Here is a 19922-nt window from a genome sequence, read left to right on the forward strand (position 1 = left end):
TGAAGTAGATCTATTACTTGTAGTAGTAGAAATACCTCTTGGTGATTTTTGATTCATTGAATCTAATAAATTAGCAGATTGACCACGTGGTGATTTAGGGTTATATAAACCACCACCAATCATACTATCCATTTTAAGAGAAGGTAATGCTGTAGATGTATTTAATTGATCTAATTGATCATTATTATCAATTAAATTCCATTGAAATATAGTCAAATCACCACCACCACATGATAATAATTTTGTAATTCTTTCATTTTCAATATTATAATGTATAAATTTAACATTTGTAACATGACTACAATGACCAATATAAGAATAACCAAATGGTTTAATAATTGGACATGGATAATGATATAAAGATAACATTGTTGTATCTTCACCTACTATAATTAATTCATTTTCATAATCAACATGACATGTATTAACATCTGTTCCATTAAAATCTTGTTTCCAAATACCTCTAACTGTCCATCCTAATGGACATGTCATTGAATTCCATTCTATATTTTCTATATTTGAACAATTACTTAATTTTTTACTATTTAAATCCCATAATAATATTTCATAATCACCTGAATTACTTTTTAAATAATTACCACATTTGGAAATATCTAAATGTGTAATAAATGATGAATGTCCTATTAATTTACCAATATATTTATAATCTCCACTACCACTCTTTAAACAATTATATAAATAAATATAATTATCATGACTACCAACTGCTAATAAAGTACCATCATGATTATAAGATAGAGTTGTAATTTCTTCATTTGAATCTTTACGTGTATATAATGGTTCTTCTGTAAATGTATAATTTTCTAAATTAAAACCATATATAAATAAATGACCTTCTTTAGAAGTGAATGCAACATGTTCATTTGAAGGTGAAACACATACACCTCTCAATTCTAATGATGAATTTAATTTTAATAATGAGGCGTGTTTTCTATTTTCACAATTCCATACAATAACTCTACCATCATCTGAACATGTTACAAATAAAGGTAATTCTTTAAATGTATCTAATCCCCATAATTGTTTTAACATGGTTCCAAAATGTGAAATTAATAACAATTCAATTTCACCATTTTCTTTAATTAAATATAAATCACCATTTGCTTTACTAGCATATACATTATTATCATATTTAGAATGTGTTATATTTTTAACAAATCCATTTATAGTAATACTTTTATAACATTCAATAAATGAATTATTAAATTTCCAATATTTAACTTGACCATCTTTACCACCACTAATAAAACCATAATTAAATTTACTATTTTTATCATATAATGGATATAAAGTAAAAACATTACCATGATGTCCATTTATAGTATTAATTAATTTACCATCTCTAAATAAATAAATAGAACCATCTTCACATCCAACATAGGCATCTTGATTTTTCATATTAAAACATAGAGAATGTAAATTTTGTAAAGTACCTTTACTTCCAAATATACCTGATTTAAATGTTAAATCTTTAGTATTATAAATTTTTAATACTTTTTTACCACAAATATAAATTTGTGAATCATCAGGTGAAAATTGTAAATCAAATATTTCACTTGATAAACATTTTGTACTTGCAATTAATTCATTCTTTTTCCAATTATATAATAATATAATAGATGATGTATCATTACCACCTACTGTTACTAATAATTCTCCTGAATTGGAAAAACTAGTTGCTAATACTCCTCCATTTTTAAAATGTAAATGTGTATCTAATTTAGTAATTGGTTCTTTTATATCATGACTATCCCATATATATATCATATCATCTTTACCTATTTGTCCACTTGCAAATATATATTCATTTGGACTATATTTTTAATATAAATTCAATTAATATTAAATTATTATTATTATTAAATTAAATTATTAAATATAAAACATACTGTTTAGCAATGGTAACAACATCATCATCATGTTTTCTAAAAACAGATTGTGTATTATTTATAGGATCATAAACAATACCACATGCAGCACTTGGATATACTAATTTATTTTCATCATTAATATGAAAATAACAACCTTTACATCCTTTTTTAGAAGCACCATGAATAAATTCTAATTCTAATTTCTTTGATGGTAATTTATCGACCATCATTTCTTCATAATTAGTTGGTGGAAAATGTGCTGCTTTTAAAAAACGTGGATAAATAACTGAATTTGATGATGTCATTATAATAGATTTAATATTACAGTGAGTATATTATTATAAAAGATATATATTATAGAAGTGTTTAGCCTTTTTTTTTTGTATTTTTAAGAGACACTAAGATTTACAGTATATAAATGAAAGACAACACATCAGAGAGAGTGAAGATGTTGATGATAATGATGAACTTTTTGACCCTTAATGAAGTTGAGAGGTAAAATCTCTATCTCTCTCTATTGATGTCTACAATATGATTGAGAGAGATGGAACCATACATGAAATATTACATCTCTTGTTTTTCAGAATGTTGACCATGTAAATAATACAAGACTTGAATTATTGTATAATATCTAAATATTCATTGACACAATTCAAAAAGGCATGGAACATGGAACAATTTTGTAAAGTTATCTCTTAATCATTGTGTAAACTCCTCCTTCCAATCAAAATAGTTCCAGTTCAATGATTGTTGATTCTGACATGCCACTTTAAAAAGTGTGAATATTCTAAACTCACATTAAAAAAAATGAGAGCATTCACATCCACAATCCGCCACCACACCCTGAAGAAGAATCACACAACAAGCTTTTTATTTTCAAAAAGAATTGGAAAAGAATCAATTAGAACATTTTCTAAAAATGTAATCCTAAACAATCAAATTCCGCCACCAACAGAAGAACAAGTAAGACACTTATATGACTTGGTAATGAATAAAATTGTTTGGGAAAAGGCAAATAGAAATATAGTTCATGAGGATTTGAAAATGGAAAATCAATTTTCGAAACTTGATTTGAAACTTTTGATTACTAATACCTCCCTATTTGCTGATCTATTTTCTTTCACACAAGATTTATTGACATTTGATCGATATAATCTTGTTCAGAATAGGGAAGAATTGAAAGAGGTGAATATTTCAAGTTTGATTCAATATTCTCAATTTTTTGCACATTTACTGAAAGGTATTGTTCAAGGATGGTATTCATTTAAAGATTTGAAACCATACTTTCCAAATCCACTTACAGGAGTTCAAATTGATGGTAAAGATTTGGTTGAAAATGATCCAGTGACCTATTTATATTGTTTATGGGAATTGAATTCAAAGGATTTTGTAAATGAACAAGTTCCATTTACAAGAGAGAAATTGATTTGTTTAATTCCAATCATTTTCTCTGCACTAGACCAAAATGATCCTGTAACTGCTTTACAATACATGAAATTATTTGTAAAGCATTATCCTAAAGTTAAACAATTATACATAACATCAGCTCAAGGTAGTGATGAATTTTCATTGGAATCAAGTTGGACAAAAGTTTTAGGTAAAGTTTACACTGAGAATGAATTTGATTCGTGTTTAGATTGGGAAACTGAACTACCTGTAAACCTAAATGGAATGTACAATATTTTTAAAACACATGCAGACCACCAAACAATTGAAGATCAATGGAAAGTACTCTCAGTTATTGAAGAGGAAGAAAAAAAAACACCATCCAATCCTTATATTTTAGTATTTAAGGGATATTTTGGAGATAGTGCTAAAGATTTTATTTATGGATCCAAATGTTTAGAACTATTAGCCAAATCACCTGCCAAAGTTGAAATATTGAAAAGAACTGAGAAATTTAATGTATTCAAGAATGAACAACCATCCAACCTTGAAATAATCAAAGATTTCAAATTCTTTCCTCTATTATTTTGGAAATGTGTAGTCTTATCAAAACAGGAAGATCCACGAATGGCAGTAGAATTATTCAAACAAGTGGAATATTATTCAAAAAAACAAACTCATTTTCCATTATTACTCTTGAAAATGACTTTAGAATTCAGATTTGCCAATGATGAAGAGGTATTACGTATTTTCCAATTGATGGAACCATTCGAATCACAAACTAATCTTGTCCTTCTAGTCAGTGCAACAAACTATGCTTGCATGTCAATGAAAAATCTAGGATTAGAACAGGAAATTGTTCCAATGTTGGAAAAATTTATTGAGAAATATGGCAAGGAAAGTAATTTTACAACTATTCTCAATTACTATAAAAAGTAAAATAGTTCTATTTTCATTAAAAGTTACTACTAGCTCTCAACATTGCACATATTGTTTTTCAAAATTGCAACAGTTCAGCCCAAGAGGTACTTTCCTGTATGCTGAAAATTCAGCTTCAATTGCCAGTTGTGTTGATGAGGAACAACTAACTATTGTAACTTGGTTATTAAGGATAAAGAAGGAAATGAAATTTTGAGAGAACGTGCAACTTTGGATGAATTGAGTGAAGAAACATTCTCTGTTTCATTCTTAATTAAGAGTGAGCTATATACTGATTATAATATATCAGTAGAATTGGAGGAGAATTCATACTCTTTAGATAATAGTGAACATGTTGATCCATCTCCAATTCAAAAACTTAACTTACAAATCAGATGCATTGAAAAGTTCCAAATAGATGCAGCAAGTACAATCTCAAAGAGTTCAAATGAAGAATCTCCATGTTAATGGTAAAATTGTTGAAGAGAAATTGGAATTCATTGCAAATGAAGTAAAAAAGATTCGTGATAGAACTATTTGAAAAATCATTTCAGGTACCTCACGTGAAAATATCAATGCAGTTCTTCCATTGTACATTGGTGAGGAACATTGGAGGGTTGCTCGTAAAAAGATGAAGCCAGTTTTAGGATTTGTCGCTACTTTGGATGTAATGGGTTATGCTTTCGAGCAATTCAAAACCATTCCATTCTTTGTTCTCTTCAAGCTTCTCCAAGAATGCTCTGAACAAGAATCAATGACTGAATTCCAATCTTTGAGATTAAATTTGGTTCTAGCCAATTTTTAGAAACTGATGATGTGTATTGTGCAGCTGGTATGTTATTTGGACAAAAGAGAGGTAATGGTGAGTTTATTTATTTCACTCGTGCTCTATGTACCCCTGGTGTCAAGTTCTTTAAAAGTTGAAAATGTTATTGAGAGGTGAATTCCTTATAGAGTTGTTGAGTTGTTGGATTCTGCGCTTGGAGAATTGAATTCAATCCGGTGATGTTGTGGAAATTACTAAGAGAGCCTATCTGTACATGAAATATTGCATCTCTCTGGCTTTTCAATATATTGACAAAGTTCAAAAAGTCAAGGAACATGGAACAATTTTGTAAAGAATATAATCACTAAAATATTAATAAAATAATAATAATCAATTTAAAAAATGTCACATGATTCACAATCTGATCAATTAAATGATCAACAACAACAAGAAGAAGAATATAATGAAGAGGAAGAAGAAGAAGAAGAATTTAATGAAGAAGAAGAAGAAATTAAAAAAACACTTGATGATGAATTATTAGATAGTGCTATTAATAGAGATTTTAATAGATTAAAATTATTATTAATAGAAAAAGGAGCCAATGCATTCTATAATAAAAGAATAGAAGGAGTATGGGGAGCCTATGAAGAATATGGAGTAATACATAAAGTATTACTTGGATGGGATGATATGAAAGAACAAATGCAAGCTATAGAATTATTATTAAGTAAAGGTGCTAATGTAAATGCTATATATGGTAGTAGTAATTGGAAAGGAAGTGGATCAAGTGGTACAGCCTTTGAAATTGTATTAAGTAAGAATAATATTGAATTAATCAAATTATTTTTAAAATATGGAGCAGATTCAAATACATGTCAAAAAAGACAAGCACACACTATGAGATATGATGGTTCATCATCTTTTCCTTTTTTATATCAAAGTGTTAAATATGGTAATTTAGATTTATTTAAATGTTTATTAGAACATAATGCTAATACTAATTTATTTGCTTTTAATAGAGGTTCATCTGAATATGGTCCTATTGATGATTTAAAAGAATTACCTTTACATTTAGCATGTAAATTATTTAAATCAATTAATAATATTAATATTAATAATAATAATAATATTAATGAATCTTATGATAGTGATGATGAATATAATAATAATAATAATGAATCTAAATCTAAAAATAATTATGAAAAATATAAAGAAATGATATTATTATTAATTAAATATAATAGTGATATTAACATGTATGGTAAAACAGTATATCAAATACCAAATGAAAATTATCCTAAAAATATAAATGAAGAAGAATATAATGAAATATCAGATCCAAGAGGTGATAATTTTATACCACAAACTATAAATATTAAAATACAATATACACCACTACATTTATCAATTATTACAAATCAAAATGAAGAATTATTTAATTTATTATTATTTAATGGTGCAAATTCAAATATTAATTTTATTAAAAATAATATTGAAATTTCTACTTTAGATTTATTAAAAGAATATAATTTAAATTGGAATTTAAATTTTCAATGGTCAATTAAATATCATAAATATTTACCTAATCATTTAAAATTAATTATTAATACTTTACAATATATTTCATATCATTTAAATTGGCCTTTAAATTTAGATACTTTATCTATTATTTATAATTTTTTATGTTTGGATTATTTTTATGAAAATGATTTAAAATTTATTAAAAATAGACAAGAAGAATATGAAAAATTTAAAAAAACTAATTATTATTAATATTTAATAAAAATGTAGAGTGTTTGTTTATATTTTTAATAAAATTAACATATCTTTTTATTCTGAATAATTTCCCTTTATTTTTATTCCATCTTTTTGAAAATATATATTTATAATAAATGATATGGACTTTGAAATGATATTAATTGTTCATTATAATATCCATATTCTAAATTAATAATTAATTGTTCCAATTCTTTTACATTTCCAATAAATTTAATTTTATTATTAAAAGTATTTAAATTTAAAGTTAAATATTTAATATTATTTAATTTAAATAATTTAAATGCTGTATCAATAAATATATTACATTCTAATTCTTTTAAATTTTTAAAATTACTATTATTAGTAATTAATTCAATAATAGAATCATTATCATAATTATTAATAAATTTAATAGATTTTACATTTAAAGATGTTTTACAAATTGATTTTAAATTTAAATAAATTGATAATAAATTAATTTCTAAATCTCATCATTTATATTATTTTTATAAAAATTTAACTTTAAATTAAAATTATCACTTCTTGATTTTAATTTTAGTTTCTAAATTTGAACAATTAATGAAAGATGTATTTTTAATAACATTATTTAAATCAACATTAAATTTAATTGATAAATAATTTAATTTTTTTAAATATTTTAAAAAGGAAATTGTTGTAACATTTTCAATTTTTAAATATTTTATATTTTCTAAAATAATATTATTATCATTTATATTAAAATTATTAATATAAATACTTTCTAAATTAAATATTACTGAATTTATATTATTTAATTGTAAATTACCCATATAAAAATGTTTTAAATTTTTTAAAGTTCCATTTAATAAATATTCCCAAATTAATTCATTTTCTAATTTATATACAGCTATATTTATTTTTAATTTTAAAATATTTTGTAAATAAATTGATTCAAATAAATATTTTAATATATTTGGATTTTTAATAGAAATTTCTAAACTTTGTAAATTTTTAAATTTTTCTAACATTTCACATAATTGTTCATCAATTATTTTAGTATATTTAAAATGTTTTAAATTATTTGGAATTAAACTTGTTATTATATTACAATCTATTAATTCTAAATCTTCTAAATATGGAAAATTAATATTTGTAAATATTGAATTATAACTTTCAATTGATAAATTTTTTAATTTTAATTTTCTTAAATTACAAGTTATTAAATTATTAGGAATTTCAAATTTTAAATTTTTACTTGAATCAAATATTAATAAATTATTTAATTTGTTAAAATCTATAATTATATTATTATTTATATTGTCATTATTTTTAAATTTTAAAATTTCAAGTTGATTCCAATTTGTATTTAAAATTAAAGATTCAACATTTTCAAAATAATTTGAAATTTCGATAATTTTAATTAATTTTAAACATGATGGTTGATTTATAATTAAATTAATTAAATAATTAGATATTTTAATATTTTTAGATAAAATTAAATGAATTGAAGAAAATAAATTAGATTTCATTATATTAATAAATTCATCACTTAATTTAGTTCCATATTCGGATAATGATATTTGTTCATCATTTAATTTTGAATGTTTAAATATTTGATAATCATTACATTTTAATATAAATTTATATTCTTCAAATTTAAATCTAATTATTTTACATGTGTTACATAAATTAATCCATTCTTTTATTCCGTTAGTAAAGGGTATTATTTGATGGTAGAATATTTCTGATGGCAAGTTTTGCATTTTTTTTAAAGTTGATCAAAATTCAATCACATAAAACTTCTCTCGAAATTGAGTGATAATCAGAATTGAATAGCTGAATTGAATAGCTTCCCTTTAGAGAGAAGTTACATCATAAACAAAAATCGTCCAAAATTAATGCCAGTTATTGTGTGAAATAAAGGTAAGTGATTGGATGGGCAGTAGTATTAACTTATTATCAAGTTTAACATGGACGTCCTTTTCCTTCATTGAACTCAAGATCTTTCCAATCCTCGAAATCTGCCAAAGTTAATTGATCTTCTCCAGAAGTCTGTAAATGCAGTGACAGTCTAACACAGTGTTCTCTCTCGTTTGTTGTTAAAGTATACTCATGAAAACATGGTTGTGTAAGTGTATATCTATTGAATTCCGAAATGCGAACAGTGAGGGATATATTAGTGAATGTATGCAAACATCAACAGTGAACGATTATCCTTGTTCTATTATTCCAATTTAATAATGCTGTTTGAGATCCACTCTTGTTTGTATTCTAAGACTATAGTAAATGTGTGATCATCACTATACCTGCCGCTTAACTCCTATGTTCCGTTTTCTAGATGTTAAAGAGTATTCCTATGCTCAAAGTTGACTATCTCCGAAAAAATAACTTAACTGTAAGCACATTACAATATTTAGGGGATTGTAAAGTCACTACCACTCAGCAGACTGTTTGCGATAGAACTAGCAAACTGCTTCCTAAGTTATTGTTTGTGTGTTTATACCAACTTGGCAATTGGAGGAGATCAGTTACAATAGAGAAGGAATGGAGATTGAATTTGGAGAATTGGCAGTTACTTCATGAATAATTCTGAGTAAATTTACTTAGAAAAAATGTAAGTTGCCTTCCTAGATCTCAATCACTAGCAACATACAATGAATCCAACAAAAAAGCAAATTTAGAATAAAATGTGTATTTTGAGTAGTCGAACAAAGTTCCAGACCGAAATGTCAGCTGCTTCTAAGATACATGATCTTTCAATGAGAATAACCTAAGAGTGGAGTACTTGGGTAATAGACAGTGTAATAGTTGGTTTTTAGTTGGCTTTGTTCCCTCTAAACCCCATCCACAACCCTAATTTAATTTTCCCCAACTTCGAACGATTTGGTTGGTTCGTTGGTTGGTAGTAGGTTGATTGTTGGGTAAAGGAATGAAATTGGTGGGTAACTATTCAATAAATATTCAGTAACCATTCAGTTATTATATGGTAAACATTCAGTGACTATTCGGTGAACATTTAGTTTCTATGCGGCTTTTAGTGTGTTGGTTCATTTGACTGAAAGTTTCCCTTAATTTACAATTTTCATAATTTGAGTAAAACTGATTAATTTATTTACAATTGTTGTGCTTCTTCTGAGTCTGATTGACCATTATCTGAATAAAGATCTGCACCATCTGATTCCATATCAAGCAAATTAATTGCGTCTGCTGAAGGTTGTGTTGCTCTTGTCAGGTTTTTTGATCCAATCTTTAACAAGTGTTAAAAAAACAACTTGTTCATCTTCTGCAACATAGCTCTGCAATGAAGAGAATTGACCATTGTTGGCTCTGACATGTTCTCTTGTTGGTGAAGAGGTAGAAGGTTGAATTTCTGTTGTTGAATTGAGGATTGAACTCCTTCTATATATTAGAAACTTCGACATTGGAATTCTTCTTTCTTTTTGGCTTCTCTTTTTTCTTTAATTCTATTAGACTCTTTCTTTTAAAAGAACTCCACAGATTGCTGAATATCTTACTGACATTAACAATAGCTCTAATTAATTGTTGGAAAATAATTAATAAATAATTAAGGATAAACTTCACTTAGAATACTTTGCACTTATTTATATGTATCCGTTGACAATCCATTAACATGTTTTCTGCGCAATGTTTCACCAAAAGTTAATTGCAGACAATCTTTACATGAACTCATGGCAGTATCATTTTGGGGAATCCCTTTTCGCTTACAGTAAATTCGAATACATTGCATAACTTCTCTTTTTAATCTATATAAAATCAAATAACTAACTAACAACTTGCTTACTTACGCTCGTTGAGTATCCTTCCATCCCACTGCAGCCTTGGGATAACAGTCAGCCAACTTTTCATATGTGGCTTCTGGTAAACATGTTATGGTTAATTTAGTCTTCTTCTTTGTTATTAGAATAATTTATGTTGAATAAATGGTGTTAAACTACTTACTTTTACGCACATGATGGTGATGATGCTGAAATGAAGTAAAATTGGCAGTTGATGGAAAAGTTACAAGGTTGATGTAGAATTACTTACCTGGCATTTATTGTGTTTTTTTGATTCGAATTTTCAGTCGAAAGCCAGTTTTTAGACGAAAAAAAATGTCTTTACAAAATAACAAGGAACAAGGTATCTATTTTGAAAGACGCTGTGATTCTTGCAAGAAATCTTTACACACAGTATTTTACCAACCAATTTCAAGTGCAAAATTCAAGATTCAAATTAAATGTAACTGTGAAAACTCTGAGTGTAAAAATTTTACTAAGGAAAAACTTGGATGTTGTTTATGTGATTATAGTTGTGTCAAATCTGAAACGTTGTTGAAACATATTACAAAAGAACATTCCATCAAGTTTCCAAAAGTGTGTTGTGATAAACATTACACCACAATGGAGGAATACGTCGATCATATCAATTTTAAACATCAAACCAACACAAAGAGTGCAATAGAACATCAACCGTTAAAGAGATTATGTTTATCTAAACCAGAAAAACCAGTAAAGCTCAGCTCCTCTGCAAATACATCTTTACAGCATGTCATTACTCCTCAAAATGATACATTGGAGTGCAAGAATGTCTTTCATTTGATCAAATTCAAACCAGATGTAAATATTTCAAAACTCAACAACCAATAATTGATGAAAATGATACTGAACAGGACCAATATGTATACTATGGTGTTGTAAATTCAAACATTCATGCAACAACTGGCTATGTTGCACTAAATCAAATAATTGGTAAATGTTTGATTCATAGTATTGCAGGCAAAGAAATGTTCAACCAATACTCGTTTTTCATGAATTTCCATAAAGTTAAATTTTAAAAATAGAACATTTATTAATTTTTGGCTTTGGAGGTGTATTCAACAGCGTCCAGCTACCACTACCACCAACTACATCCACTCTTAGGATCAAAGAACAGAACTGAATCGTTTAATTCAATAATTTATTTAAAGTTTTGATTGTTGTTTGTTGGAATCATTGTTAATAATTTCATGAGCAGCAATTCTTCCATAAACAACACATTCCAATAAACTATTACCAGCCAATCTATTTAAACCATGTAATCCACCTGATGCTTCACCTGCAGTATATAAACCTTGAATTGGTTCAACAGTATTATCATTTGCAATTCTTCTTAAAACTCTTGCCTTTTCATCAAATAATAAACCACCATGTGTATAGTGAATGGAAGGTGTAATTCTTGAAATATAAATGGTATCATTTAAATTAAATAGAGTTGGGAATAAATTCTTTCCAAAATCATCTACAATTGAATTATTTAATTGATATTGATTATAAAAATGATTATAATTTTCAATAGTATTAATTAATTGTTGTAAATTTAAATGTTGTAATGATTCTTGATGAGCATGTTGTAAATTATTAAATTTCTTAATAAAACCTTTACCAATATAAAAAGATAATAAAGATTCACTAAAAGATTTAGCAACATGATCATTCATAATCATATAAGCAGTAGTATGTCCATTTTCAATTTCAGATTTACAATTTTTAAATATCATATCAGAAACATAATCTCTTCTACCTAATTCATTACAAAATCTATTACCATTCTCATTAACTATAATACCACCATAAGCACGTAATGCTTCAGCTGCTAAAAATACTGTCATACTTTTAGGATTTAATGGATCAATAAATCCAGTTGGATGTACTTGAATAGATTCCATATGTATTAATGAGGCTCCTAATTCTTTAACTGCCATTCTAATACCTTCTCCATTAGCAAATTTACCATTAGTAGTTGGTAATTTTGATAATTGTGGTGCATATTCTTTTAAATATCCTTCTCTATCTGCTGCATATCCACCTGTTGTTAATACAACTGATGATACTTTTAATTCTTTAACTTGTTGTTCTTTTAATTCTTTTAATTGTTCTGATTGTGATTCTTTTGATTGTTCTTTTGATTCTTGTTCAAGAGTAATATATTTAATACCTGTTACAATTGTATTATTATTTTCATCAATTAAAGTTAAAAAACCAATCATTTTAGTACTTGTCATTACAGTAACTCTATCATTTAAATTATTCTTAATATAATTTAATAATTTAAAAGTAATTTCAGCACCAACATTCATTGCACGTCCAACTTTAGGTGGAGCAGAACGATGTGTACGTGCCATTGAATGACCACCACATTGTGTTACTAATTCCATTCCAATACCATGATTTTCTAAAAATTCAATTGCACTTGTTGATTCTTTAACAAGTGTTGAAATTAATTTAGGATTACCTGCTTGTTTACCTGATTTAGTAGTATCAGATATAAATAAATCAACTGTATCAGGAATTGATAATCTTTCCTGTGCTTTAGTTAATACTCCATTAATACCTGATGTTGCTTTAGCACTATTACCACCTGTACGTTCTTCTTTTTCAATTAAATAAACATAACCTCCTAATTCTGCAATTTCAATAGCTGCTGATAATCCTGCAAGTCCACCTCCAATCACTGCTACTTTTATTGGTGATGATGATGATTGATTAGTTGTAGATGTAGATTCAGTAGTGGTGGTGGATTGTGTAGTAGATTGTTCAACAGTTGGAGTGTCCATACTTGGTTGATTGGTAGTAGTGGTATCGGATTGTTTTTGATCACTTGTTGGAGTAGTAGTGATAGGTGTAGTAACCTCTTCTTGTTGTTGTTTAGTAGTAGTAGTAGGAGTGGTGCTAGTAGGAGTAGTTGTTGTTGGTTCTTCTTGTTGTTGTTGTTCAACTTTAGCCTTTGATTCTACTTGTTTGGTTTCAGCAGTAACTGTAGGGGTTGTTGTTGGAGTACTTGGAGTAGCAGCAGTAGTAGTAGTAGTTTCAGCTTGAGGTGTTGTTGTTGTAGTTGATGTGCTTGGTTGAGTGGTGGAAGTAGTGGTGGTTGTTGGGTTCAAATTTGGAATTTGTTTTTTATGAATCTTATTTTGGATAAATTCTAAAGCTTGTTCAAATTCACTATTTAAATTTGTATAAATTTTAATCCTATCACTATTATTTAATAAAATATTATTTAAATTATTATTATTACTATCAATAATATTATCATCATAATTATAAAAATAATTAAATTCTTCAAATAATGTAATTGTATTTTGATTAATAGAATTATGAATACTATTATTATCATTTTCATTTAAATTATTTAAATTACAATGTTTTAATAATGGTAATAAAATAGATCTAGTAGGTAATATATTTGTAATTAATTTATATAATTTTTTAAATAAAATAGATGATGTCTTTTTACCTAATATTTTATTATAAATAATTGAAATTAATTTATGAATAGATTTATAATCTTTAATTAATTCAATTATTTTATCAATTGTAATCTTTTCATTAATAATTGAATTATTAATTGGTAATATTGGTGAAAATAAAACTATATTTTCAATATTTTCAATATTATTATTTAATTGTTGTAATTGTTTATAATATAATAAAGTATAAAAAGCACCTAATTGATGACCAATTAAACTATATGAATTTAATTTTAATTCATTAACAATAGATTGAATAGAATTCATAATTAAATAATATTGTTCTTTAGAACATGAACAAGTATTTAAAGTATTATTGTTAGTATTTAAAAAAGATTGACCAATACCAGGTCTATCAAATTTAATTAATCTAATAGAATGTTTTTTAGCTAATTCATCTTCATTTAAATGTCCATATGAAAGTGATCCAGGTGTAGGATGTAATTGAATAACTGCATGTCCATTCAAATCACCCAATTCAATATAGGCTATTTTAGATCCATCCTTTTCAATATATTTTAATTTATTACTAATATTACTATTTAATAATGATTCTGTATGTTTAGGATTTTTATATAAATTAACATTACTTGAATACAATAATGATAAGACTATTGCAATCAAGGCTGTTGTGAGAATAAGTAATTTACTCAACATTTTTTTTTCACTTTTTATTGTTGATCAAATCCCTTTGTTGCTGCTTGTTGTATAAGTGATAGTAAGTGAAAGGGTACTATTTGAGACATTTGAACATTTTCGTAAGGTTTAAAAATAGTCAATAGATCGATGTTTGTTGTTGTTGTATTCAATCTTCATAATATAATTGTACTCAATTTTACTTTATTTTTCTCTCTTTTAAACTTCTCAAATAATCAATGTCATATAAAAATCAATATAATAAAAATCAATATAATTCTTAAATAATATATATATTATATAAAAAAAAATCTATTGTCTTGGTAAAATAGAATCTTTTAAATCTTGATTTTGTAACATTGACCATTCTTGATCTGAAAAGATGAATAAATGAGAAGGTAAAGGTTTACCATTTGGTAATTTAACATTGGGTATTCTTAATTCATCAAAGAAAGGATGAGCTAAAGCATCCATTGGAGTAATTCTACGTTTTGGATCATATTGTAATAATTTTGTAATTAAATCAACACTATTATTCATTTCAATGAAAGGATCAATTTGTGAACCAGAATTTGAACCATTATTAGCTTGATAATTACGTTGTAAAAATTGAAATCTATCTGCAAAAACTTGATCCCATGGATTTGGTTTAACTTGTGGAAATTTAAATTCAGTATAATTCTTATTCATTGCTAAAATATCTTGTTTAGAAGGAGCACCTAATACTTTAATAATTTCAACTAATTGATCAACTGAACTTTCACCTTGAAATAAAGGAGTACCTAACATTAATTCACCCATAACACATCCACATGACCATACATCAACTGAACAAGTATATTTTGTTGATTGAAATATTAATTCAGGTGCTCTATAATATCTTGAACAAATATATGATACGTTAGGTTCTCCTTCTTTTAATTGTTTTGCATTTCCAAAATCACATAATTTTAAAATTCCACTCACTGGATCTATTAATAAATTTTGTGGTTTTATATCACGATGACAAATACCAAGTGAATGTATATATATCACTGAACGTAATAATTGAAATACAAATAATTTAACATAAATACTTGGTACATAGGAATTATGTTTAGCATAATTCATACAAAATCTATAAACTGTATCAGGTACATATTCTAATACTAAATTTAAATATACTTCTTCTGGATCCTATTATTTTAAATTGTTTTAAATTGTTTTTTAAATATTATTATAGATATAAATATTATTATTATAAATATTATTATTATTAAAAATATTAAAATTATTAAAAATATTAAAATTATTAAAAATATTATAAATATAAAAACTTACTCTATCACCTCTTGAATAAAAATAATTTTTCAATTCAACAACATTTGGATGTGATAATGTTTTCATTACTTGTAATTCTCTATTTTTAAATCTCTTATCTTGAAGTACTTTCTTAATAGCTACTATATCTCCTGTTTCTTGTACTTTAGCTAGAAATACAACACCAAAACTACCATTACCAATCACTTTAACAGCACTATAAGAAACTACTTTGCCTTGTCGTGTTGGTGGTGATGTTGTTGAGGTTGCTGCTGCTGTAGTAGTAGTAGTAGTAGTAGATGAATTATTATTTGGTTGTTGTTGTTGTTGAATAGATGAATTGACTAGGCTAGTGGAAGGTTGTTGTTTTGAATTGATGGATTTGGTTTTTCTAGTTGGTGATTCATTTCCAGGTTGATTAGTTATATTATTTGTATTATTAGTGGTTGTAGTAGTACTTGTTGTTGTAGATTTTGATGAAGATTGATAATTATTATAGGATCTATTGGTTTTATCATTATTTCCAATTTGAAGATAATTAAAATTATTAATTAAATTATCCATATTATTATTGTTAGTAGTATTTGTATTGGAATTTGAATTGTTATTATTATTATTATTATTAATGAAGGAATTATTATTGTACATTGTTGATATAATACAATAATAATATTGCTGAACACAGCGCTGTTAGAATGTTTTGATTCACAATGAATGACACACCTAGAAAGAGAGAGTGTGTGTGCTGTTTCTAATATATATATATTGATTATATATTCAATGAAAGAGAGAGAGGTTATTGTTGTTGAGATGTTTTTTCGCAGTTATTATTAATTGAAGAATCGTAATTTTTTTCTTCTAATTAAAAAAATAATGAAAACGTCATCACCCACATGCACAATGAATGAAATATTGAAAATAATATGAAATTTATTATCTCTTTTATGATTGACTTGCCAATTGAAATAATATGTCTCTAATGACTCAATCTCTATTATACCTCTTTACAATATATGTAATTATTATACATTGAAAAGTAAATAGTATAACGTATTATTATATGTGTACTATTAAAGTGAGGACAAATTGAAATTATCATCATGAATGAGGGAGGGTTGTAAATTTGTAACTACATTCTCAACCAATAAACACCTGTAGTGATTCTTTTATAAACAACTATTTAGGAGCATAATACACATTCCTTTTATGTACATTAAATGATCAATTATATTACAAGTTCATTAAGAACTGTTTGGCGCCAAATATTTTACAGTAATAATTTCCATTTTACTCACTATTGTCAATTTGATTTCAACAATATTAGCCAACATAATCAATGTACTACTATAATATTCAACAATATATTCAATATATATAATTATTATAATTATTATTATTATTAATAAATTATTCCAATTCTTTAAATTTTAATTTAAAATGATATGGCATATATTTAAATGGAGGTAAATCTTGACAATCTTTTTGATAACTATTCATTCCTATTATATTTTTACAATATAAATAAAAACTAAAATTATCAGAGTGAGCAGCTAAAAAATGTAATGGATTTCTTAATTGATTATTTGATATTTTACCAAGTTGAGGAGATTTCATTAATATTTTATCAAATAAAACATGACATGGTTGATTTTGTCTATATATAGTTAATATAGTATCACCATTTTCATTTTGATATAATAAATCTTTTTCATTAGCATATTCTAATATAATAGATGAAATTGGTAATAATTTAGGAAGGTTAATAAATGATAAAAATGGTATTGTAATAATAGGTTGATTAAATGTTAATGGAGTTATACATTTAATTGGTTCAAATATTTCTGAATATTTAATTTCTTCATTTTCAAAACAATTTCTTAAATAATTTACAATTTCTAATATTGAACCATTTAATTCTACTACTGTTGTACTCATCATTACATGTGATATTATACAATTTGTTAATAATTTAAAGAATTTTTTATCATTATTATTATTAATATTATATTCAGTATTATTATTATTATTATTATTATCATTATATTCAGTATTATTAATATTAATATTAATAATATTATTATATTTAAATCTCAATAATGGAATTATTAATTTAGAACAATTTGAACTTGAATAGGGTAATATTTCATCATACATTTCATTTATATTCCATCCATATTTAATAGCTAAATCAATTTTATAAAAATCTAATGTTGAATATTCAATTCTTCCATTTTGATATTCATTTACTATATATATACAATATAAAAGTATTGATGTATCTCTAAAATATAAATCACATGGAGTTGCTTCAATTGGAAATTTTTCATTAATAAAAAGTAGATCCATAATTATTTTACGATCAAATAATTCTTCATGTGTAAATATAAATTTAAAATATACTTTAATATTAATTTTTTGCATTTTAATTATTGATTTAACAATTAATTCATTTGTTAAATATGGAGGACTATTAATTGATATTTTTATCATTTCATTTGATAACATGTTATTATTATTATTATTATTTAAAATATTATTATTATTTAAAGTATTATTATTATTGTTATTATTAATATTATTTAAAGTATTATTATTTAAAGTATTATTATTAATATAATTATTAATATAATCATTAATATTATTATTAATATTATTAGAAGGTATTAAATTTATTATATTATTTCCATTATAAAATAATGATAATGGTTTTAATAATAAATCATAATCAATTTCTTCAATAATTTCATTAATTGTTTCTTCTTCTTGTTCTAAACAAGATATATTTAATTCTTTTAAATTTGGAAATACATTTGAAATATCTTGAATTAAATCTATACCAAATTCATCAAATTGTTTTGGTAAAATAATTTCAAATATTTCTAATTTTTCATGTTTCATAATATTATTACATTCATATAGAATATTATCATCCAATCCATAATATTGTAATTTATTTAATTCAACACAACATTCTAATATAAAAGGTAATAATTCATCATTATTATAATATAATATTGAAATTGATTTTAAAAATGTATTCTTTCCAATTGAATCAAATGATTTGGCCAATGTTGTAGCATGTTTTTCATTATCATGAGTAAATAATGATGATAATTGTAATGGTATAATACTATTATAAATATCAAACATGTCATGTAAATTTAAATTTGAATTTGATCACTTGTTCTTTCCATTTTGTTGTTGTTGTTGGTTATTTGATTTAAATAAATGGATGTTATAATTTCATTTTTATGGAAATACATTAAAATATTAGAAATTTCATTTCCATCATGAAAATATTGTTGATCTTTTATAAATGATAAAAATGAAATAAAAGGTGAAGTGATATCAAAATTATATTGATGAATATAAATTAATATTGATGTTAAATCTAAATGTTCAATATTAAATATTTTAAATTTCATTCTCAATGCATATTCTCTATTAATTAATCTCATTTTGTGAAATGTTACAATATTATTATCAATTATCATTCTACAATCAAATGTTCTTCTTTGTTGTAATATATATGGATTTAATGAATCTGGTAATTCTTTAATAATTTCTTCAACATTTTTATCAGCAATTCGTGCATTTCTCTTTAATATTTCATAATTTGTAATAAAACATGTTCTTTCCGAATAGGTTGGAATAAAATCAATAATTTCATATATTAATTCTATTGGTAAATTATTCTTTAATAATTCTATTAAATTAGAATCTAAATATAATGATGATGATGATAATGATAATATTTCAATAGAACGTCTTTCTTGATCTTGTTTTATCCAATCTTTTATTTCATCATCATCATTCAATGGCAAAGTGGGATTATTAAAGGCTCTTTTAAAATCTTCCATCTTTTGTATTTTCTTCATTTCCCATTTTGAAATGGTATCAATATTTGCATCATTATGAATATATTCCTTTCTCTTTAGAGTCATTTTTATTATTGTGAAAATTGTTAAATGTCATTAATTATTATCATGTAATTAGTACTTCG

General features: G+C 24.8%; 6 protein-coding genes across 6 annotated transcripts in view; 3 read left to right on the top strand and 3 right to left on the bottom strand.

The window, feature by feature from the left end:
- The window catches only part of NAEGRDRAFT_82310 (WD40 repeat domain-containing protein), a gene marked incomplete at its 3' end in the record, with an annotated part of 4226 nt that extends 1964 nt beyond the window's left edge, over positions 1-2262 (bottom strand). Inside the window, exons 1-2 of the mRNA XM_002668752.1 lie at positions 1911-2262; positions 18-1834 (exon numbers count right to left, since the gene is read on the bottom strand). Of these exons, the coding sequence (XP_002668798.1) occupies positions 18-1834; positions 1911-2197 (2104 nt within the window). The 5' untranslated portion in view covers positions 2198-2262. The remainder of the gene's footprint in view (positions 1-17; positions 1835-1910) is intronic.
- Positions 2263-2699: 437 nt separating this feature from the next.
- On the top strand, positions 2700-4255 carry NAEGRDRAFT_82311 (uncharacterized protein; the record flags this gene model as incomplete). Its single annotated transcript, XM_002668748.1, has 1 exon — positions 2700-4255. One exon carries the CDS (start codon positions 2700-2702, stop codon positions 4215-4217), a length of 1518 nt encoding a protein of 505 aa, XP_002668794.1. The 3' UTR covers positions 4218-4255.
- Positions 4256-5364: 1109 nt separating this feature from the next.
- Positions 5365-7182, top strand: NAEGRDRAFT_76279 (uncharacterized protein; the record flags this gene model as incomplete). Its single annotated transcript, XM_002668749.1, has 2 exons — positions 5365-6307; positions 7136-7182. 2 exons carry the CDS (start codon positions 5365-5367, stop codon positions 7180-7182), a joined length of 990 nt encoding a protein of 329 aa, XP_002668795.1.
- Positions 7183-10811: 3629 nt separating this feature from the next.
- Positions 10812-11345, top strand: NAEGRDRAFT_76280 (uncharacterized protein; the record flags this gene model as incomplete). Its single annotated transcript, XM_002668750.1, has 1 exon — positions 10812-11345. The coding sequence occupies one exon, from the start codon at positions 10812-10814 to the stop codon at positions 11343-11345; it is 534 nt and encodes a 177-aa protein (XP_002668796.1).
- A 275-nt stretch (positions 11346-11620) lies between these two features.
- On the bottom strand, positions 11621-14641 carry NAEGRDRAFT_82312 (fumarate reductase; the record flags this gene model as incomplete). Its single annotated transcript, XM_002668753.1, has 1 exon — positions 11621-14641. The coding sequence occupies one exon, from the start codon at positions 14639-14641 to the stop codon at positions 11660-11662; it is 2982 nt and encodes a 993-aa protein (XP_002668799.1). The 3' UTR covers positions 11621-11659.
- A 291-nt stretch (positions 14642-14932) lies between these two features.
- On the bottom strand, positions 14933-16567 carry NAEGRDRAFT_76282 (uncharacterized protein; the record flags this gene model as incomplete). The annotated part of the gene is made up of 2 exons (XM_002668754.1): positions 14933-15796; positions 15941-16567. 2 exons carry the CDS (start codon positions 16565-16567, stop codon positions 14933-14935), a joined length of 1491 nt encoding a protein of 496 aa, XP_002668800.1.
- Between the last annotated feature and the right edge of the window lie 3355 nt (positions 16568-19922).

This window comes from Naegleria gruberi (genome assembly GCF_000004985.1).
Source record: "Naegleria gruberi genomic scaffold NAEGRscaffold_107, whole genome shotgun sequence".
Taxonomy (NCBI): Eukaryota; Heterolobosea; class Eutetramitea; order Acrasida; family Naegleriidae; genus Naegleria; species Naegleria gruberi.